Source organism: Strongylocentrotus purpuratus, unplaced genomic scaffold (genome assembly GCF_000002235.5).
Source record: "Strongylocentrotus purpuratus isolate Spur 01 unplaced genomic scaffold, Spur_5.0 spur5_scaffold_16, whole genome shotgun sequence".
Taxonomy (NCBI): Eukaryota; Metazoa; Echinodermata; class Echinoidea; order Camarodonta; family Strongylocentrotidae; genus Strongylocentrotus; species Strongylocentrotus purpuratus.
In genome coordinates this window covers 9,785,950-9,809,414 of record NW_022145601.1, presented here as the reverse complement: position 1 = coordinate 9,809,414, position 23,465 = coordinate 9,785,950, and the positions used below count along the sequence as shown (strand labels likewise).

General features: G+C 37.8%; 1 protein-coding gene across 4 annotated transcripts; it reads left to right on the top strand.

The window, feature by feature from the left end:
- Positions 1-687: 687 nt before the first annotated feature.
- On the top strand, positions 688-22,608 carry LOC105437795. 4 transcript variants are annotated; one of them, XM_030986755.1, is made up of 8 exons: positions 688-878; positions 6,685-6,765; positions 10,337-10,515; positions 12,324-12,533; positions 13,920-14,929; positions 16,718-16,787; positions 17,971-18,148; positions 19,503-22,608. In XM_030986755.1, exons 4-8 carry the CDS (start codon positions 12,332-12,334, stop codon positions 19,636-19,638), a joined length of 1,596 nt encoding a protein of 531 aa, XP_030842615.1. In that variant the 5' UTR covers positions 688-878; positions 6,685-6,765; positions 10,337-10,515; positions 12,324-12,331; the 3' UTR covers positions 19,639-22,608. The 4 variants fall into 4 exon arrangements, with proteins under 4 accessions (XP_030842615.1, XP_030842616.1, XP_030842618.1 ...); XM_030986756.1 differs by lacking the exon at positions 10,337-10,515; XM_030986758.1 differs by lacking the exons at positions 6,685-6,765; positions 10,337-10,515.
- The last annotated feature ends 857 nt before the right edge of the window (positions 22,609-23,465 follow it).

The following is a 23,465-nucleotide window of genomic DNA, read 5'->3' as shown; positions in this document are numbered from 1 at the left end:
TTTTATCAGAGGTTATGCTTTATATAGGCCTAAATTTTAGTAGGCTAGGCATAATTATATATATACTTCAAAGTTCATGTAGACCTCTCAGAAATCTTTTTTTTTTATGCCATAAAAACAACACGAACTCCCACGAACTGAAACTGTAACTATACCGGTACCGTAATTTTTCTGCATCTTCTTAATCTTCTTCTTTTTCTTCTTTTCTATTCTTTTTTTCTTTTTTCTAACAGGAAGTTTTAATAGTGCTTTCATATCTTATTCAGATTTCTGTTTTTTTATTTTATTTTTTCTTTCTTTTCTTTTTTCTTGCCGCCAACTTTTTTGTTACCGTTAGCGATAGCGTGTAACATGCATGCGTGCACTTCGTTCGCGCCCATATATGCATGCATGGCGATCGATCAGATCAGAACGAACCGGCCGGGCGCGCCGGGCCAGCGCCAGCTATAGCTTGCTAGCTGCTTGCACTCGCACGCGCGCGCCATGCATTAATTGTGCATGTTTACCATGATGTGTACGTACGTACATGTACAGTGCAGCATAGAAGTTATCTAGTTAGCACTATGAACATGACAGACAATGAAAGCGGACAAAATATACAGTTCCTCAGGAAAACAAAGGAACATCCCTTCACTGCTATTATGTAAAAATGTGTAGAACAGGTGAATATGCATGTGACACCTGTTCTACACATTTTTACATAATAGCAGTGAAGGGCTGTCCCTTTGTCTACCTGAGGAACTGTATATTTTGTCCGCTTTCATTGTCTGTCATGTTCATAGTGTAGTCTGATCTATGTACATAATGCATGCAGTACATACCTGCGAAGTTCGTTCGTGAGCTGAGCCTGGGCCTGCCTGTGATTTGAATTGGATTGGGTAAGTCGATTGTCAATTAAAGTCTCTTTTTCGTTAGGTATTATAACAAGAATTTCAATGTAGTGTTTATAGTATTAAGAATTGAGTTTGTTGGTGATCACCACGATGAGATTTAAGTCGGATAGAACTCGAGAATTTATGCTTAAACTCTAGTAAAGTAAGCTAGACCGATTAAATCTGTCTCTGTTTGGGGTAGACCGAAGGCTCCGGCCGTGTGTGTCGCTCTCAGTCATTAACATACGGACATTCTCTTTTTACCCTCTGAGTGGAGAGAGGGTAAAAAGAGAATGTCCGTATGTTAATGACTGAGAGCGACACACACGGCCGGAGCCTTCGGTCTATGTTTGGGGGACCTAGTATTTACAGTACGGTCATTAACGGGGAGGGCCGCCCGATTAATGACCGTACTGTAAATACTAGGCCCCCCAAAACAGAGACAGATTTAATCGGTCTAAAACTCTAGTAGAATCTAGTAGACTCTAGACTAGACTAGAGTCTAGTCTAGGACTAGGTCTATTTAATGATCTACAAGATCGAAAATGCCAAACGTTCTCACACACGTGGTTTGGTCTCTGGACTTTGTCTTTGGTCCTTGGATCTAAAAACGTAGGATGGGAGTTGGGTGTCCGGCACACCTGCTAAGCAAGTGGTAAATAAACTAGATCTACAAGATAGTATATTGACCACTTGCGAGGCAGACTTGCAAAAACCTGTTGACATTTTTGTGCCAATAGAGGGCTTAAAATATTGCCGACTTTACATTGGCAATACACACGCGCGCCGAGTCGATAACGCTATTTCTAAAAAGGCTGTGAATAAAAAAGACCCGCGTGCATAACGCTGTACACTGCGTTGAGTTACCATTGACATTGTACTACATTCTCCCATGTGTGGGTGTCCGGACACTTAACAAAAATAAAGCTGTCACGATTTCCCTTTGATTTTGCGAAAAATATTAATCAAATACTGTAAACGTGGAATATTTCGCGGTGTGAAAATTTTCGCGCATTTCGCGCAACACGAGAATGGCGCGAAAATAAAAATGCGCGAATATTTTTGTTTACATTTTTTTTGTTTGCGCTCGAACATAACGCGTCGGCGCGCCCTTAATGCACGCTTGTATTACCAGTGTGCGCGCGACGAACGTGCAGGTACTACTATGTACCATGCGTTCATCATGCTTTGCCCGGTTTGCTGTGTTGAGTAGTAGGCCTAGTATTATATTGTGTAAACCAGCATCGCTAGCTTCATACATATGTACTAGTAATGGAGCGTGTGCATTGCATGCCATAGATGCATGCGTGTAGCTAGCTGTGCAGAGCGATCGAATGTCCGCGTCTCCGAGAACAACAACAATGCATTTCACGTGTGCCTAGCCAGATCAGCAGCACTAGCTAGAGCTGTGCATTTGATTCTAGTCGATGCACCGATCTCTGGTTGCATGGCTCCTTTTAAAAATCTCTCTCTACCATGCAAAATTTAAGTCACATAATTTTCATCTTTGACCTCAAGGTAGGTAGGTGATATTTGGGGGTATAAAGGCGATGTTAATGCTAGTTTTTGTCACGTTTGTTCGTCTAAAGTTGTACTTGTACTCAGCGTGAATGTACTACTTACTGCCGTTGTAAACGAGTGCAAGTCAATTGTGCACACAGTCACATACAATTGTGAACGGTATAGCGTGTGTGGCAGCGGTGAGATGGGCGTTGTACGAGTAATTTTACGAAATGGTCCCCGACTCTTCGCGAAATTAAAAACCCGCGAAATTCATCTGAGTTGGCTGAGCGCGAAAAATTAATCGCGCGAAAATATCCACTTTTACAGTAGTGGTAAATATTGTGAATATTTGCCCTTTCTAAATTATTATCATCAATAATTTTCTAAAAATTTATAGAATATTGCATTTCATGTTGTTGATGAAATGAGCATTGAAAAAACCTCTGTCCGGATACCCAACGGCCAACCTGTCCTAGTCCGAAGGCTTACAGACGGCTACTTTCGGTTACCTATACGGTCCCTCTGTATCCCGTCTGAATCCCGTACATACCCGGTAGATCTATGTGTTGAAGCTCCCGACTGGATTTCAGACTTGTACTAATGAATGGGGCTCGGCTCACGGGAACCCGGAAGTCTCCATTCCACATTCATTAGTACAAGTCTGAAATCCAGTCGGGAACTTCAACACATACCGGTATGTACGGGATTCAGACGGGATACAGAGGGACCGTAGGGAACCGAATGTAGCCGTCTGTAAGCCTTCGGACTAACCTGTCCGGACACCCAATGACCCAATGTTGTTGTGGCAATTGAATTGCGTTTTACTCAGGCGCATACCGGTAAGTATATATGTGTGCAACTGCAACTCGGCGGCCACCAAACTCCAATGCATAGCACTCGTATTGTTGTAACTTCATGAGTTTTAACAAAATTTCTATACGGTAGTTGACTCTACATCGTTTTGCCGGACGGCTATTGTTGGCAGGCTGCCTTCAGACTGTGGCTCTCTTATTTATTTCACAAAATACTCCACATAATTGAAAATATAAATATTAATCGTTCAAAAGGGCAATTGATAACTCAAATACAAATCGACAAACTAGAACTTAGATGTTTGAATTGACCCCTCTCAAAAAATAATTATTTTCACGTCGCTCAAATCACATCATGATTCCGGACGTCGGATTTTGCGTGCAAACCCAATGCAAACCGCAACTCGAGCTCAGCTGCGCTAACCACGTAAAATATAGCATTTTGAAAGTCTTAAAACCCAATTTTTTTACACAAGCGGTTCCGCACATCGCGGCAATGCCAAAAACATACTATTTTATGAAAAGTTTGTATTCTCACTGGTAAATTTTAGTGTAAAAACATGTTTTTATGTGTATTGTTCAAATTTCATTCAATCTCCGCTTCCACTGCGCGCAGTACGTGGCGTGCACGGGGCGTCCGGAATCATTGATAGCGTCCGGAGGTACAATACGTCACTATATACTTGTTAGACCCTACCGTTTATTAAAATTAAACAAGGTAACATACCTGTTCTCCCCAAATGATTTTAAAGAATAATTATAGTTTACTTTAACATGAAATCCATCTGTTTGGAAGAGTTTTGGAACATTAATTTAAGAAAATATGTTTTTTCCCTACACAGACGGCTAGCCATCTTGTGTGCAATGGTGTGAGGGACCTATGCCCCATACTACTACTAGGCTTATGTATTATTCTCCACAAAACGGGGGGTTTGATTTTCAAATGATTCAAGTAGTCTACACTACCGCTCAAAGGTTTTGGCTTCGGTTTCATCTCGATTGATCACCGAGACGCTTCATCGAATTGAACCTCACCCTTTGTCCAAAGCAACCGCCCCCCCCCCCATTTGTTATGAAAACCAATGAATTAAATTATTAGTACACTAAGAAACCTTTCTTCCGGGAAAAGTAAAAGAAAAGAAAGAGGAATAGACTAAAAGGAAAAAGAAAATATGAAGAAAAATAAAGAGGAAAAAAAAAGCGAAATAAAAACCACAAAAAACATTAAACCCTCAAAACAGGGAATAAAATAATTTGTATGATTTTTAAGTTTTATTAGGAAAAACAAAATATATAGAAATCATTAAATTAATGTAGATCTATAAATAAATAAATATAAAAATATCAGAATACATGCAAATCCAAAGAGGAGGTTAAAAAAATATGAAAATAGTTAGCGAAATAGTCTAAACCTGACTGGTTGCCATTAAACCCCCCCCCCCAAAAAAAAAATCATCATCAGTCTAATAACCACTTGGCCTAATTGTCATTTGGTCTAATACTCAGGGGCCTGTTACATGAAGAGATACAATCAATCACAGAGTATTAACTGGTGAAGACGAAGTGTCCATTTCGTCTGGTAACCAGTTGGTCTAAGCCTAATACCCATTTTCTTGTTATTCATTTCGCCCAATTAACACTTCGGCTAGTCTAATTAGACCAAATTGCATATGGAATAAATGGCTAAATTGCCTATTGGACTTGGACCAACTGGTTATTGGACAAAATGGACAAAATGGCAATAAGACTTCTGAACTGATCTACAGATCAGCTTCTAATTTGGCCAGTGTATCAATGTACATGTAGGAGGGACAATGAACTATTCAGATTTGGAGGTCTCATTTTAGGGGTGTTATTTTAGATCTCAAGAATGGAAATAATCAGCAGAGACAGACCATACATTTCTGGGCCCTGTCTTATAAAGAGTTGAGATTGATCTCAACTCATTTGAGATTGATATCAATCGCAACTACCATGACAACTCTAACCACAGCCAATCAGCATCAAGGATTCAATAGGAGTTGCGATTGATATATTATCAATCTCAAATGAGTTGAGATCAATCTCAAATCTTTATAAGATGGGGCCCTGTTCTGGTGGCAGATTCATCCATTTTCTTTCTTTTTTTCCTCCTTTCTTTTGTGTAATGGTTTTGATTAAAACATCCATGGAAGTAATTTTTTATGCCTCCGCCCACCGAAGGTAGTTGCCGGCTCAGGCATTACATACATGTACATGTATGTATGTGTTCGAGTCGTCTGTCTGTCCTTCCCGTTTCTGTTCTCGCGATAACTGAAAAAAAAATATTCAACGGATCCAGTTCAAACTTGGGTCATGTATGCATATTGGAGTGATGATGAGCTGAATAGATTTTGGGGTCAAAAGGTCAAAGGTCAAGGTCACAGAGTTCAATACAATACATAAAAATGGCTTTTATTGGAATCACTTGAGAGCAGTTTGTTTGATAAACTTCAGACTTTGCTCATATGTTTACTTTTGGGAGAGAGAATGATTTGACTAGATTTTGTAGTCACAAGATCAAAGGTCAAGGTTAAATATGGAATGTGGTTTATGGAGATAGAATTCCCAGTGAAGTAGTTAACATTTTTTATTTACTCCATTTTTTTTGTAATTCAATCCATAGATCATATTAAGAAATAAAATCCTACCATTTAACATACATTAACTTTATAGATCAATATTCAGACACTTTATATTATAACACACACATTGTGTTGGTAGTGTCATTAAACCTCAATAAATCAATCAATCATGTACCAGGAAAATAACGAAGTGGGTGTCGACGCGAAACTACTTTTTTTTTCTCTCGCTCTCTTTTTGTCTCGCCAGGAGAGCGAGACTATAGGCGGCGCTTTTCTGATGGCGGCGGCGACAGCGTTGTCGTCAACATTGAAATCTTAACCAAGTTTAAGTTTTTGAAATGTCATCATAACATAGGAAGTGTATGGACCTAGTTCATGAAACTTGGACATAGAGTAATCAAGTATCACCTATCATCGTGCATGCGTTTCAGGTCACATGATCAAGGTCAAAGGTCATTTAGGGTCAACAAACTTTGACCATGTTGTGGTATCAATATAAAAAACATAACCAAGTTAACATTTTGAATTTTAAAGATTATTTTGCAATCTAAGTCCCTATTCCATAAAACTTACTGGTTATCGGCAAATGGATGATTGTAATTTCATGTCATTGGGTAAAGGTCAAAGGTCATTCTAGGTCAACAAACTCAGGATTTTATTATCAAATGAATAGGGTTTTTTTCTTCGCTTTTTGAAAAATTCATTAATTTTTTGTTGTTTGTAAAGTCAGCACTGCTGCTATAGATATTGAATTGCGTAATGCAGGTGAGACTGTCAGAGGCGTTCTACTTGTTTTTGTTTTTTTTACTTGGCCTATAGTTACATTTGGAAAAATAATGCTTCATTCCTTACAACATTTCTTGTGTAATTGGATTTTTTTTCTTCCACTTCCAGGTACATGTGTATATGTGCGACCTTGACTCCCTTCATGCTTTTACTAAAATTAAAATCAAAAGTTGTGGCCAGACTTGCTAGGTATGTACAAGTGTCATCACTGCCATTACAGATCAAACTCACCAAAAAATTATTCTCAACATTATACTATCCATAAGTACATTAATAATGCAAGTTTTCCTTGTGGTGTGCCTGGTTGTACCAGAGAATTTAGGGTTTATGAAAGCTTCACTTCACATCTCTCCAGAGACCATGTCAACTATAGGGTTTCTTGTATCACTAGGCGCATTTATACTGTCAAATACCTCATTTTGAAAAGTCGCGATGTTTCGTGCACCCGGTTACACTTGTGCTGAAACATCACCGACGGAGCTGTTCAGCGATGTTTTGGCGTGTTTCGGTTGGTAATGAGCATGTGCAGTCTTCCCGACCTTTGACCCCGGCCTGCTATAAGATTTTTAGCGCGCGCAATTTCCAGCTAGCGCTATAGCTAGCTAAATAGCGATACATCCCATGCGCATGCATGCGATATGTTTTGTTTATCTCGCGTGTAGTATTTGAGGCAAGAGTGGATAAGTTACGAAGTACGGACTACGGCTGCTGATTCAGTTTTCCCAAATTCAATCGAAATCTAGTAGTAAAAACGATATGGGAAGGTTAAGAAAATCATCGTTGTTAATTGTTAATTTCATGCTTTCACTCATTTCTCTGAAGCCCTTTTCCCCACGTTTGCAGGGACGCTTGGAAGTCTGGTGGAGGAGCTCTCCCTGCCTCCACATCGAAATCAAGAACTTCATCTCATCATCAGTCCAATGGGAATTGTTCACTTCCATATTAATTAATCTAACAAAACACTCAAATACTACTACTAGACAGATATGGCCAGACGGGAATAACGAAGATTGAATAAAGGATGAGTTAACGGAGCTGAATGAACGGATAACACGCGCGACGATGGAAATGCTATAAATATCACACGGGAAGAACGTGGTTTAAAAGAGCGCGGGTAACAATCCGGAAGTGCCGGAAGTCACGTGCCTAACATAGCGATGTTACAACTGCGAGCGGTTATACTTGCCAAACACGCCAAAACACGCCAAAACACGCCAAAAGATCACACTTCGTTTTGGAATGTTTGGGGCTTGGCATGTCTGCCGGTAAAGCGTAGTTGCCCTTGGTAACATCGCGGCCAGGCTCCGGTTTGGCATTTTTTGGCGTGTTTGGATGACAGTGTAACTGCCCCTACTGACGAAACCTCAGCTCCTTGCAGTAGCCAAGGTGACATTGGTAACCTTGAGGAAGTTGGCTTGGAAGATGAATTGTTGGATTTAACTTGCACTCGGTGTAAGATGCCTTGTAAGGAGTACAATATGTTGCTATCCCACCTCAAGGAGCACATCAGAAATGGAGATGTTGTTACCTGTCCTTTTAACGATTGCACTTCTGAGTATAGGGTTGTATCTTCCTTGACTTCTCATCTGTACAGAATTCATCCAACTTTAAAATGCAAACCAGTGATACCCATTTCAGCCACTGGAATGGATTCTTCTGTTCTGCCTCCTTCATTGGGTGGCACATCAAATGACTGCAACAAAGACACTGAGGACATTGAAATGCAGCAGCAACTTCCTGAAGTTGAGGAAGATGAACCTTCTGATGAAAGTTTGTCTTCTGATATGTTTCTTGAAAGTGTAGCTTTGTTTTATTTAGGGCTTGAATCTAAGCAGCATATACCCCAGTCCACTTTACAGAAAATCATTACTGGTGTTTGTAATTTCCATGATGTTAGCCAAGAGCAGTTGCAGCTGCAATTGAAAAAACATCTTGAAGAAGAGGGGATAGCTCTTGACCGAATCCCTATTATACTAAATGAAGTTTTCAGCAGTGATCTTTTTCACTTAGTTAACAACAGTCAAAGTGGTCCTTTAAGGTCAAATTACTGTAGAAAGAAATTCTATACTAAACATCTAAATTATATTTCACCAGTATCAGTACGTCTAGGTAGAGATGGGAAAAATTCAGAAAGGCATTATCAGTATGTCCCCATTCGTGAGACAGTCGAGTCCTTCTTTCAAGATCCATCAGTAGAGAAGCAATACAAAATGAAACAGAATGCTCCCAGTGAAATTTATGAAGATTTTCATTGTGGTGAGATTTTCAAAGAACACGAACTGTTTGGAAAAGATCCTGAGGCTGTGCCTATTATCCTTTATCAAGATGCATTCGAGGTCGTGAATCCGTTAGGATCAGCAAAAAATAAGCACAAAATTTTGGCGGTCTATGCAACTTTTGGGAATTTACTCCCCCAGAATCGGACTAAAATTGAAGCAATGCAGTTGGTCCTTCTCTGTAAAGAGAAAGACTTCAAATACTTCGGTATGGACGTGGTTTTTCTGAGGCTGGTGTCCGATTTGCAGGAATTAGAGCAAAATGGAGTCAAAATTGGATGCAAAAATGTACCCACTTCTGTTCTTTTTATCCTTGGGGATAATTTGGGTAGCCATTGTATTGGGGGTTTTTGTCAAAACTTCTCATCGCATCCTTTCATTTGCCGATTTTGTCTAATCACACATGCCGACTTCCGAGAAAATCCTCTCACTAATGCAGAACTTAGAACAGTTGACAACTATGAGGAAGCTATCGCCCATCTTGAAACCCATCTTGAAAAACATGAAAAACCATTCAAGGGAATTGTCAGCAATTCTATCTTCAATAGACTGAGATATTTTCATGTATGTAGTCCAGGCTTGCCTCCTTGCTTAGGGCATGACCTGTTTGAAGGCATTGTTCGATATGATTTGGCACTGTACATTAAGGACCTTGTAAAGAAAAAATGGTTCTCATACGAATATCTGAATAGGACCATGAAAAATGCTCATTTGAAAGGTTTTGATGCAAATGATAAACCACCAGAAATAAGTAGCTCAGGTGAAAAAATATCTGGCCATGCTGTCCAGAACTGGTGCCTTCTGAGAACTCTTCCCTTTTTTCTACACGCTGTTATTCAGGATCCAGAGGATCAGTCCTGGCAACTGATTCTGCGTCTCAGAGAGATAGTTCAGTTTGTTTGCTCCCAAAGAATCTCACATGGGCAAGTCTTGACTCTTAGGGTTTTGATTGATGAGTACTTGATAGACAGAAGAGAAGCATTTCCTTTGATCAAACTAAGACCAAAACACCACTTTCTCCGACACTATCCGGAGCTTATCCTAAAGTGTGGTCCATTGATGAGATCATGGACCATGAGATTTGAAAGTAAGCATTCTTACTTCAAATCTCATGCTCGTCATTGTGCCAATTTTATCAACATTACAAAATCCCTAGCTGAAAAGCATCAGCTTTTGCAAGCTTTTTGTAGACATGGCCAGTACTTCAGTGTTGGCATTTCAGCTGAAAGATCTGTTCCATTTCATTCAAATTTGTATGCCACTTCTGTGAAATCTGCTGTAGATAAATGTGGGATGCATTCTGGTGGTGATGTTCACATCTCTGACTCTGTTGATATTGATGGCATACATTACATGAAAGGGGAATATATCATCATTAATCAGACTGTTGTGGATAGGTTCCATCTGAGCTTTGGTCTCATTCAATCATTCATATTGGGCAGTGATAATTCTGGTACATGCCATTTTCTTGTCTCGGTCATAAGAAGCTCTTACAACCCTGCACTTGGATTGTACGAGTTACTTGAAGCATCCAATCAGGAAGCACTGGAATGTAATTTGAGATGTCTTGACAGACAGCAACTTTTAGACACCCAGCCACTCCACGCCTATACTGTTCATCGCAGAAATTGCATTGCCCTGAAGCACTCCATCTGTGTGTGAGGTAAATGTGGCTGAAATTAAGTTCACGCTTGTAGTAACTATCTTGTGAGAGTTTGAAAAGTTCTGGGGCCAGTTTCATAAAACTTGTTATAATAACAAATTTGCAATAATTTAGTTTAAAGCTACTGAAATCATTCGGTTTGATTAGCTGATATTAAACTTGTGCATTTGTTATTATAACAAGTCTTTATGGAACGGGACCCTGTACTCGAACCCTTGATTAATTAATAAGTTTATGTCACAAAATGAGAAATATATATATATATATACATGTATATATATATATAAATTGTGCCCTCAAACATTTGGAGGACAAAACACTTATGCCCTGCTGCTTCCTTGAGCACAAGTGAACTGGATACGCAAACGTTTGAGTTTTATTTTCCTACTGGATCCGCAGGTCATATCAACAAGTTAAATTCCATGCATGCACTGTGCACACATATGTATGTCATAAAAGTAAGTTTTGTTAGTGAGAAAATATGGAACATTATCTTGGAAATCAATTTTTGTTTTTGCCTCTTCTGTGAATTTAGGTTATTAGGTTTGTAGGCAGACAATCAATTGCACTTTATTGAACCATGGATTTTCTACTAGATGCACAGATGGACTGTTAACTGTGGACCCTGTGGTCTTATTTTAAATCTTATGATGACTCTACCATCTCATTAATTTAATTCAAGATGAATACATTTTCAGTGATAAGGCCATTTTTTCAAAGAGTTCATGTTGTGTGCTTACATGTAACTCTTTGTCAAACTCATTGTAGCAAAATATCTACCTGTTTAAACTTGATGAATTGCAGTGGTTGGAACTTGGAATTATGACTATAATGGGCAATTCACAGTTACATTTTATGGTACTTTTTGCAATATATTTGACTGCTACATGAAGATACATGAATATTTTCTCCTCATTTTAGTACCTTCTTTATCTCATCTTTCTAAATCATGTATCACGTTTCAGTGACTAACAACATGACCTTGAATTTCCGTTAGTACATGAACGTTACAAAAAAGGACATGGAAAATGATTACAAGACTTTGTCCCAAAATTCCTGGTCAATTGGATTCATCTGTGACTAAGTTTGATTATTATATCATTGCTGATATGTTGGAAAGTTGTATGAAATATAATTTATTGAAAGAAATATTTTTACTTTTAACTGCTACATCAAAAGCTGCGTTAGTAACGTTACCGTTAGTAACATTACATTTGTCCATGACACTTTATTTGCCCATGATAATTTAATAAATCTAAGTTGGAAAAACAATGCCTTGGATTTGTGTATTGAACATTCCTTCACGTTATCCAATGAAAACAGTTGTAAATAAATCACTGTTTTCTTTAAAATGATTTGAAAGTACAATTTCAGCATATGTAGTCCTACATCACCAATTTGTGTACAGTTCTGGTTATCACAGATGGAGACATTTGAGAATGAAAGAAAGGTGGGAAATAAAAGTCATTCCTTTTTTATTTATGACTCCTGAATTATTTATCTTGGAAAATGTAGCAGGAATTGAAATACAATCAAATTCAACTTTGGTTATTTGTCCACCTAACTGTGGAATTGCCCATATAACCATTTGGCAGGTATTTGCTTAGTTCCTTGAGGGAAAAGGTATATTATGAAAGTGGCTTGACATACTTCAGATTGTTATAAAGTATGAATAGAGAAAACCCTCTTCATTTAATTGCATTGATTTTGCTTCTAAGACATTCTTTTGCAAATGTTGATATAGCCTTCAAATGTAGCGGGATACACTTTAATCCCAACAATGATATGCCTTATGTCTGTTATTTCAGAAAGCACAATGGACAAAGAAGAGGAGACAGAGTTAACACATTTCCTATCCCAGGTTTTTCCTGCCTTGGACTCTGCTGTTACAGAGATAAGGATTGAATTGGACAAACTTGGATGTGATGGAATTGAAGATCTGCAGCATGTTACAGAGGAGGATCTGCTCTTCTTAAAACCGTTACGGAGGAGGAAACTTTTGGCTGCGATTTCTGAAAGTAAGTATTGCAGTACATAATTCCTTTGGTCTTGTTATCAGTAAATATGTCGAATGGGGAATTTCTGGGGGAGATATTGCCCCTGCCTGTCCACCACATACTGTATGGTTCCTGCTGCTTTTGCAGTGGGTTAAAACTTCCCTTTCTATTCAAAAGGCTTCTGCTTGCTTGCTTGCTGCATAGTGTCATAGTATTTGAGATGTATCTTAAAGTATATTACCCATTTACAGCTCCAATTTTAAGATCTAAAACTGATTTGCTTTTAAAAAGTGACAGTGATTAGTGAGTGTCATGTTGTAGAAATCAGTTGTTATACTTACCATAATTATGTACAGATGTACAGATGTACAGATGTACTTGGAAGTTTTATATCTATGAATGAATTTCACATCTTTTTCTTTATTTCCAATTCTACTTGAAACTGGTTATAAGTGCATCACCCAGCACCAGAACATGTTATGTAGTTCAGATTCAATTAAGCTCAAAATGCCCATTTAACCCTAACTAGGCTGGGGGGGGGGGGGGGGGGGGGGGTCTCAGAGGCCCGCAAAAAGCTTTGCCGTGATGTTTTTCCTTTGAGTCTCCCGCATCCAAATTTGTGACGCCAGGGTACACGGTTCCGAAGATACGCATTATTTTGTATATGGGTCAATTCATATCAAATCAACCAATGGTTTTAACCCGACCCCCTTCAATTTTCTTTAAACTTGCACCAAATGTTCCTCGAAGTGTCAGACGGAAAATCCCGAAATATCTTGCCTCAAGGTCTAATGGTTAGCTAGAATTTTGATCCAGTAAACTTCATTATCTGGAAATGGGAAGAACTTTATTCCCTCTAAGAGAAAAATTTATTGCGGCGCAAAACAGACCTTTCGTTTCTGCGCACAAGGTCACCGAACATTGTGTCAAATTTCATTTTATAAATGTTTGATGCATATTTAGAGCCTTATATCTCCAAAACTGTATGAGACAGGTCCTAGAAATTTGTGACTTGTAAGACTTTGACTTGTACAATATTCCTACAAAAAATCAGTCGACTGCTGAGATCGGTCGACGGCTGAGATCTCAAGGGATTGTCTGCGAGACCCCCCCCCCCCCCCCGGCCATATGATCTTCCAAAATACCCCGGCCTTGTTAGGGTTAATACATATCAAAACATAGACTGGAGCTGCATTAGTATATTGCTACGCTCCCATCCCCATCCTGGGACACTGTCTTGGGACACTGCCCCCGGACTGCGATAAGATATAAGATTTTGGAGGTGACCCAGTGGCATCCCTGTATGTGAGCCTAAGCTGAAGGAAAATATGTGAACTCATAGCATGCAGCCCTACAATGTACATGTATTCTGAAATCTTCATGTTAGTTGAACACTTTTTTTTTCAGGATTGCGAACTACCTCTGACAGCAGAGATCGTCATGAAACATCCCTGTTGGATAGTTCCATGTCTTCAATAACTACCATTCCTGAGACGGATTTTGAAGATTCCAGTGGGTGCTCTACTCCTGAGCCGGATCGCATCAAATCTGTTTTCACCATCCCATGGCATAGATTTCCACGCACTGTCACAAGAAAGTGTACTAGTGGGCAGAGTCTTAATGCAGCTGAAACACGTGAAGTTAAGCGAATTGTAAGTGATGAAATGATGGCAGTAGGTGTTACCAAACGTGCAGCCATTCGCAAAGCTGCCGAAGACATTTGTAACAGATACCCTTCCTCCTTCGAAGACAGGGGTATTGGAGGAACCAAACTGGGCAGTGGATACCAGTCTCTCTTCTCTGGATTAGAGAATCGCATCTACAATGAGACTCATAAGATTCGCAAACGCAAAGCTGAAGTGCTGCAGTCAACGCCAAATGAAAGCACAGAGGATGCTGCTGCTGACTTTGATGTGTATGGCTGCAAACAGGGCATGTGGTTACCAAATGCTCCAAACGAAGACGATCTCAAATCACAGATGGAGATGAAAAAAGAGCTACAGAATCTGAAACAGCAGGACTGTGATGCTGAGGAAGTGAAACACCGAATGAGTAATACCTACTATCTTCAGCGGAGAGATGTTTCCAGTGGTATGCCCATTATTGAACTCGGTAAGCAGTGGCCCTTTCTGTTCAACTACAAATGTCTCTCAGAACATTTCTACATGCTTACAGAAGTGAACCCTGAGTCTGCCTTTGAGGAGTCACTAATAGCTAGAAACAAGGGGAGTCGCATCTATGACTACATATTATCAGGGTCAAGAAAGAAAAAAAGTGAGGATCTGAAACGCTGGATGAGCATAATCAAGGCTGAGGTGGAAGACTCAAAGTCAACAGAGCCGCAACTACAAGGTGTTTTCTTGTTGCTCGTGAACTACTTTGAAGACAAAGAAGATCAGCTATTCCGATTCTATGGGGTATGTAGTGGCCCCAAAAGAATAGAACCACTATAATAATCCTTAATATCAGGGCGATAAATGATATTAAGAAATAATTAGTAGATTCATTCAAAAGAAAATTCTTGATTTATTATATGACACCAAGATCACCGATTTAGACCTATTCTTTAAAAAGTTAACAGAAGTAGGGCAAATTTTGAAAATTACATTTCCTTATTACGGAACGAACCATAACTAATGAAGGCATGGGCAAAAATGGATGATCTCAGTGTCATATTATTGGAAAATAAATGTTTGAATGCATTCAATAATTCTCCCCTAATACCATTTATTGCCCTAATATCAAGGATTTTAGTGGTTTTTATGCCTCCGCCCACCAAAGGTTGGGCCGGAGGCATTATTTTCTTTCTGGGCCATCCAGTGTAGCCAGTTTTAGACCCCTCTCCCACTAACCAAATGCACAAAACAAAGAGTAATTTTAGGAATTGCTTTAGAATGCATAATTGAAATAATTTCCATGAACACCCCCCCCCCCCTCCTTCCTCTACTGCGACAAAGTTAATTGATTCTTCTCTGATATTTGTGGCATAGTGACTGGAGTACTGGGCATATCATGCTCCCCACTGAAAGACACGCTTGTCCTTTACCTACTATTTGAGTATGCGGTTTATAGGCTTTATCCATTGAGAGCTATTGACTCCTCCTCGGCCATTAACAATATTCAAATTGCATGGGATATTACCTATTATTACCTGTATCAGACATCTGAGCCAGTCATTTACAAAACCGTATTGCCCAAATTTTGTTTGTAATGGAACTGGATAAGTGTAGTATTCTTTGTAATTTCCTTGGTCTCTCTGCTCGTATATAGTTTGCGTGTGGAGACGAGTGAAAATAAACCTTTGTATTTTCCTCGGTCTCACATCCGGGCATTTCTGCGCGTAACATGCAGCGCAGCACGCCTATTAGACAATGGATACGCGTAAAAAAATATACGTCACAATTGATTTTTACCCACAACTTGTCACAATACGTCACAATAGCTAGTCAAAATAATACACAAGTCGTACTGTCTTGATGCAAATGTTGCACGCCATTTTGTGTAAAGCAGCAGTGATTATATTAATTGTAATTATTCAGGGCTTTTCCCCCACTTAGACACATACCAAACAATGAGCAGTCAATTTGTATTTAAATATTGCAATGCAACCATGTTAGCTTGGTGGTGAAAAGCAATCTGGAAATTTCTCCATATTCATAGTATTTAGGCAAGTAACGTTTGTATTGACAAACGTTACTTGCCTAAATACTATGAATCAGACACAAGGTGAAAGAGATTGCCATGTATTTGCTCTAGATGTCTGATTTGGATAATAATAGAAATATTGACGGGCTATTATTTCGGGAGATACCACATATATTGCCCTCACAAGACCCATATTGCCCTCGTCTTCGCTTGGGACAATATGTGTCTTCTTTGGGCAATATACTGTATAACTATAAGCCTATATTTTTGCTTACAGATATTTTCGCGAATCGCTATACTCATCAGACATTTTCGCGTTGTTAATTTCGCGCTTGCGAAGGCTTGTGAAATTAACAACACACGTATTGTTATTTTCGCGGTTCAAAGGCGACTCGCGAAATTCGCGAAAATAAAACCCTCGCGAAAATAACGGCTGATACAGTATGTGTTATCCCCCTCAAGGCCCGGCAGTCAATATTATATAAAGGTTTGTAGGTGCCTTATGCCTACCCCTCCAAGCATCTGTTATTTTGCTAAACATCTAAATTTTATTATTTCAGGTTGATGGTAACAAGCAGAAGATTGATGGTGACAAGGACAAGCCTCAGAGTCCATTCATTGCCATAATTGGTGAGTTTTTCATGTTTTTGGTTGTGCATGCAATCTGTATAGTACAGAGGTCTTCTTTTTGTTGAGTTCTTTCTCTGATAATAACCCTGTCCTAACAAATGCTGGACATAGGTTACACTACATTTCAGCATCCAGTGAGCTTTATTAAGAAAATTATAGGCAAAAATTATTGTATGCATAAATTTGCCTATTTAAAGTAATTACTATTTGTTTTTGAATTTGACTGTAAGAGGGTTATGAGCATGTCGGCTTTCGGTGTGATTCCACAACTAATGGCCAAGGTTTTAAAGGGAACTCCTATTACTGAATGATGGTAATGAAAGGACAGATTGTAACCCTCGAGATAGGGGGGGGGGGGCTGTGCCAAAAGGGCCCCCTTAAAGGTTTTGGCTGTTGAATGCACGATCGCAACAGCAATTGGCACACACCCTACCCAGAATGTAATCTTCAAAATTGTATAGTTTATTGTCAAAAGTTAATTACAATTTATTTTAATTTATACTAATTCATACATAATTTATTTTAAATGGCTGTAAATCTAAAATAAAGATCATGAACTATCTAACTTTTGCTACTGACCATCTTTTTAGGATTTCTCATCAAATGTACATTAAAACAATTCTGGTACTATATTTCATTTCTTATTTATTTTACTGTTTTTGTTGTGTTTTTTTTGTACTTATCTGTAAATTTAAATCATTGGCAACACTATTTCGATCATAAACAACATAAAATTAATTGATTTTAATTGATGGAAGTGAAAAGAATCGTATATTGTTTAATTGTACATTGCAAAATGTATGAAGTCACTGAAGCGAAACAAAAATCTTTACTGAGAAAAATGTGTTACTGAAAACTTCTAACAGCATAATTTATGTATCATTAGAATCAAATCGATTTACTTTTTATGACAAAGATGGGTTGAGTTTGTTACGTTTGTCTCTCTAGTTCAAGCTTAAAATAAATAATGACTACATAATCATAGTTTTGTTGGTTGTTTTTTTTTTTTTGGGGGGGGGGGGGGCAAAAGTGAAATTTTTTAAATTTCATATCAGGAAAATATTTAGTCTTGGCTTTAATATCATGCCAAATTTGTTTCATATCAATCTACCTTATTTTTTGGATCCTCCTGTCCACTTTTACGTGAACGTGTCCTTATCACACTTCTCACCTTATATTTCAGGATCAAGGGAAGACATCTTCAAAGGGCGAAACATCTATTATCTTGTAATAGAAGGATCTGTCGTCAATGATGGAATAGCCACATTCCGGGAAGCAGTGATCACACTGTTCTGCTGTTTCTACGCTCTTTCCCTAGAGTACCCACCAGAGGGATCAGTCACTATGGAGTTCATCCAAAGGTGGGTATTTTAACTAACTTTTGTTGGGTTGCAACAACAAACAGAAAAATCATTAGTTTGAAAGGGCATGATGGCTGCAAGATGAATGGCAAGAACAGTGGTGTTGTCCTTAATCATAGAATCATTGCTGAACATTCCCCAGTTACCACTCGATGTTGCATTATTGTCTGTTACCATAGTGACAGCATGACATAATGACTTCAACCTAAAAGACCTGGAAGATGCAACCATTCTTGGCGTTTTGTGTGAAATATCTGCAACACAAGTCATTCCATGAGGGGTGGTGCCTGTACCTCTCTATGCAAGAGGAATTCATGCTCTCTCCTTCTCTCCTTGGTGGTGCATTATTCCATTGTCCTTGATGAGTTGGAAGAAAACCACCTACGGAATATTGACAATAACCTCCACCATGGTATCCTTGTGATATATTACCGTCCTTCATCTCTCCCTCTCTCTCTTTTCTCTTGTCTGTTCTCTTTCTATCTTTAATCTAAACTCCTCAAAAAAAGTCCTGCAGATCAATTTTGAGCCTTAATATCTTTTTTGCTCCTTTTCTATGATTATTGAATTTGATATCAATGGAAGGTTCATTTATTCCCCTTTACATTGATACCTCATTTGTAATGGTTATTTTATGCTTGAATGCACAGTACTACTGAATACAGATCAAAGTCAGAAGTGAAAAGTTGCTAAATGAATGGCTATTGTTCACATCGAGTTCTTAACTGGTATGAAAAGCTTTTGTGATTTTTTTCTTGCTTGTTTGTTAGTTTGTTTGTTTACTTTGTTCATTATTCGTACATTTCAATGCTGTATATTCATGTTTGAAGGACAAAAAATGTTTCAATAAATTTCAGGTGGTATTTGTTTTTTTTGTTTTGGCAAGAAGAGGTGTTTTAATCACCAGCTTATGGTTAGAGCACTACTTGTGTTTTGATTTCATACAGATTATTGCAAGTTGCTAGCTTAGTATCAGTCCATAACGGAATTGGAAACAAAATCGCTCCTCACATCATTTCATTTTCAGCCATATCCAACCAATAAAACAAACATAAGCAGAAACAGACCCCCCCCCCCTGCAGGAATCCCGCAAGCAGCTTTTTATTGCCAATCCTCATATTTTATCATAGTCAAAACGATGGGGAATGTGGGAAAGCCACTATAAAAAGATGCATTTATAGCAGGATTCCTGCTATAAGACAAGGTACAGACTTTTGACAAGTTGTTTAAGTCATTATTTTCCAAGTCGACATATTTTCTTTCGTTTCAATATTCAAATTTCGAGAAGTTAAGCGTAGTTAGAAGTATGAATATTAATTTGCAAGATAACATCTCTGTTTGTATGTATTTTCAGGGAACTCATTGGCATCAGTCCTGGGGGTCCAGTAAAGAGTGGAGGAAAGAAGAAGAAGAAATCGGCCGTGTCTCCAAAGATAATTGCCCTCCTTCGTGGAATCGTAGAGTTCGAATCTGACTGGAAAACAGAGTAGCAGACATCCAGCTCTCATTTTTTATGCTTCTGTCAATTTGTTTTGAGATGTGCTTTATTATGCACGATTTTTATTGTGACGAATACATGGATGAGACAATGTGATGTAAGAAACCTGTAAATTTCTATTATTTGTGCCTCATCTTGAAAGCCTTTTCTCAACATCCCCAACATAATGCAAATAAAATATATATAAGTATTAGTATAGTATAGGATGTATGCATCCAGATGTGAAAGGCTTTGATTTTTGGAAAGAGCCAAGATAGTCCTTGCCAAGGAACAAAGTGAGTTTTTTAGATTTTGTTGGTAATGTAAGAAAACCTCAGCAGGTCCTATTTATAATGTTATACCTATATAATTTGTATATTTGTTCTTTTGAAGGTTGTTTATAGTGTTTTCTTGATGATATATGCTACAGTATGCAAACATTATACCATGTTGGTGTTTACCCTGGTCAACTTTATATACAGGGTGTCCCATGAACAATGCCTGACACACTTCTGATAGCACACAGATCAACTTATTAATACCATTGGTAAGAGCAACATTTCCTTAAGGCCCTGTCACATTAGGCTTGCATGTGACTTGCAAGGAAATTTGTTTTGCTACCCAGGGGTCTGCGATACTGCGATACAACAATATTACATTTTGAAATAGTTGAGAAGAGGATCGGTTGAAAAATACAAATTTTTGAGGTGCTGAGTATGTACTAATTTGTGTTTTCAAAGGTTGGCAGCTATGCTATGTACATCATCTTCATCTTTTATTGGAAACATGTACATATTTTTCATTGAGGCAAGTGGGTATTTTGAGAACAAAAATAGACATTTGTATGCTGTTTAGGAAAATAATGTACATTATGCCATCTTCAATCATGAGAACTGATGGCCATATTAATTTGATATTCTTGGCCCGAACTCACAAAGGAGGCTTAAAGGAGAATAAAAGTTAGACAGTCACATGATTTCAGTGAATGGAGAAGAACAACAAGACTTAACAGTAAAAGTTTGAGCAAATTTGGATAATCCGTTTTCGAGTTATGTATTTTTGAAGTTTTAGAAAATCCTTATTATGGACTTCCTTAAGTTGGCAACTTCGCCAGAATTTGTGATGTCATTGTGCTCAACTCTCCATTGGTTATGTACAGAGAGTTTCACTTTTTTCTAATTTTCATCAAAAATAATATTTCCGCCAGTGTATTTTGTTTTTGTATGACATGGCTACATCAATTCTGCAGTATGTCTGAAAGAATCAATACAATTGCCCTTTTAATATTTTATAAAAATAAAATGTTGTGAAACTCTCTGTACATAACCAATGGAGAGTTGAGCACAATGACATCACAAATTCTAGCGGAATTGCCAACTTAAGGAAGTCCATAATAAGGATTTTTTTAAACTTCAAAAATCCATAACCCAAAAAAGGATTATCCAAATTTGCTCAAACTTTTACTGTTAAGTCTCATTGGTATTCTCCATTCACTGAAATCATGTAAATGTCTGACTTTCATTCTCCTTTAAACTCTGTGGGGGGTTAAATCATGGTCTATGTAGATTTTGTGTATAATTTGCGCTTAATTTAGTGTGTATGCTGAGAAAGGTCCAATATGAAGGCACGCTGTATGGCAAAGGGCGCTCAATTCATGCTTGTTGCTATGATTTTAAACCATAGCTTTAAACCATGGCAAAAATCATGAATTTCTAGTACTTTGCCAAAAGCGTGCATTTATACTGGATCTTTGTCAGCTAATCATACACAAAATCTGCATAAACCATGGTCTAAACTTAAACTTCCTTTGTGAATTCCGACCATTGAGTGTGTGACCCTCAAATCGAGCAGAATTGCATCAAAATATCATCAGGTTAGATTTAGTGTGCATTTTGTTTACATTTTCTATGTTACAATGGACATGTTTGAAATAGACCCCCCCCCCCCCCCCCCCCCCCGGCACAGTTTTAGCATTGTTATAGCACATCTGAAAGAGCACCTCAAAGTGGTCTTAGGGATCCCGTTAGAATTTGGTTTAGATGGTTGATTGGAAGGCTTCTCTTCTACCCAACCAGAAGAGCGACATGTTATGATCCTTGGACTGTGATTTGTATTTTTCTGCACTTCACACTATTTGCAATATGATATCTGATCATGCCAATCATTTATTTTTTTAGAAATGTGTTAAATTATGTTTTGTATGTGTTTAAATATGCCAATCACATACAAGTCATGTGTTGCAGTAGGTTCTATGCCTCCAGATTTTAAAGGTTTTCATTATTGGTTTGAGCCAAAATAATCTTTGTAAAGGAATGAAGAATGCAGGTGCCCTTTTCTTTAGGCATCTATACAGGGTGAGTCAGAAAAAAAAAGTCCACTTTCAAAAATCTATATAATCTCTAATGTATGTTATTCTTCAAAGACTGTGGTATGTCCTAAAAGAGTATCTTCCTCTTTTATTTGGTATAAATTTTATCAGGTTTATAGCATGAATGTCATGCTTGTCTATACAGGAGGCCCTTTTTTTTTTGAGAGAGAGAGGAAATAAAATTTCACCTGCGCCAGAAGTGGTGGCATGTCGATCATGAATTAGCAATAAATGATATACCTCGGTTAAACATGACTCTTTACGATTTCATATCATCGGGGGGGGGGGGGGGGGGCACCCCGTAGGCTATATAGTTTTTTGTTACATTTTATATCTTTGTTACTCACTGAAGTTTGCTTTTATTGTTTTCTTGTTGATTAAGCTCCTTGCAGATCAGTATTTACATGTTTGTAATTGGTAATGATAAATGAACCCTTTTAAAACTACAAAATGTTGCAGTTGTTTGTTAGGCCATATAGTTTTTGTTACATTTGATATATTTGCTACTTACTGAAGTTTGCTTTTATTGTTTTACTGTTGATTAAGCTCCTTGCAGATCAGTATTTACATGTTTGTAATTGGTAATGATAAATAAACCCTTGAAAAACTACAAAATGTTGCAGTTGTTTGTTTGACTGACTTGTGTATCTGTAAAATTAAAGCAGGTGCCTGCAGCAGTCACAAGATTTATTTTTTTAGTGTGTGTTTTGATGGTAACTTGTACATACACACTCTAGCATTAAGGTCTTACAGATTTTTCATGAACATGTTTGTAGGATTTCTATAGGATATAATTTAAATAATTTCATGAGAAATTTCATTTATTACACACAAATGTTATAAAACAGATTGGCTGTAAATTATGAATCATGCTATAAAATTACAGAATTTCTCGAGACTTCTGCAAGCACCCTGCCCTTTTTATTATTTTTTCATTCCGTTATAATTTTTCTATTTTTTATTTTTGTTTATTTTTTATTCATTTTTTTTTTACATGCCGATTTTCTGTTTCAAAACAGATGGACTGTAGATTTTGAAGAGAAATATGTAGTCAAATTAAAGCACTCCTGTAAACCTTGATTCAGGCACTCCTCTGTCTTTATTTTAAAGATAAATTTCATGTATCACAGATGGCTTGTTATTAAAAAGATGAGCTGTAAATTTTGATAGTAGATCTGCTGCAAAATTACAGGAGTTCCTTGTAGTTCGGCAAGTTATCTTTCTGTTTTTTTAAGAATAAATTTCATTTATCATATGCAGATTTGCGGCTAAAAAACAGATGAATTGTAAATTGTGAAAAGAAAAATGTGGCAAAGCTAAAGGATTCCTGTAAACCCTGAATCAGACACTTTTCTGTCTTTTTTTTTTACAAAAATGAAATGTTATAATCACTTACAGATTGTATGTTATTAAACAGATCAGCTTTAAATTATGGTTACAAATATGGTGTAAAAAAAACTGGAGTTCTCTAG

What these genes read in the sequence shown, in the direction of transcription:
- LOC105437795 (XM_030986754.1), top strand. Translation starts at nt 6,768, where the DNA reads ATGTACAAGTGTCATCACTGCCATTACAGATCAAACTCACCAAAAAAT. An exon ending in ACTATAGGGTTTCTTGTATC is followed by an intron (nt 6,963 to 7,928) that starts ACTAGGCGCATT and finishes GTAACTGCCCCT; the next exon opens with ACTGACGAAACCTCAGCTCC.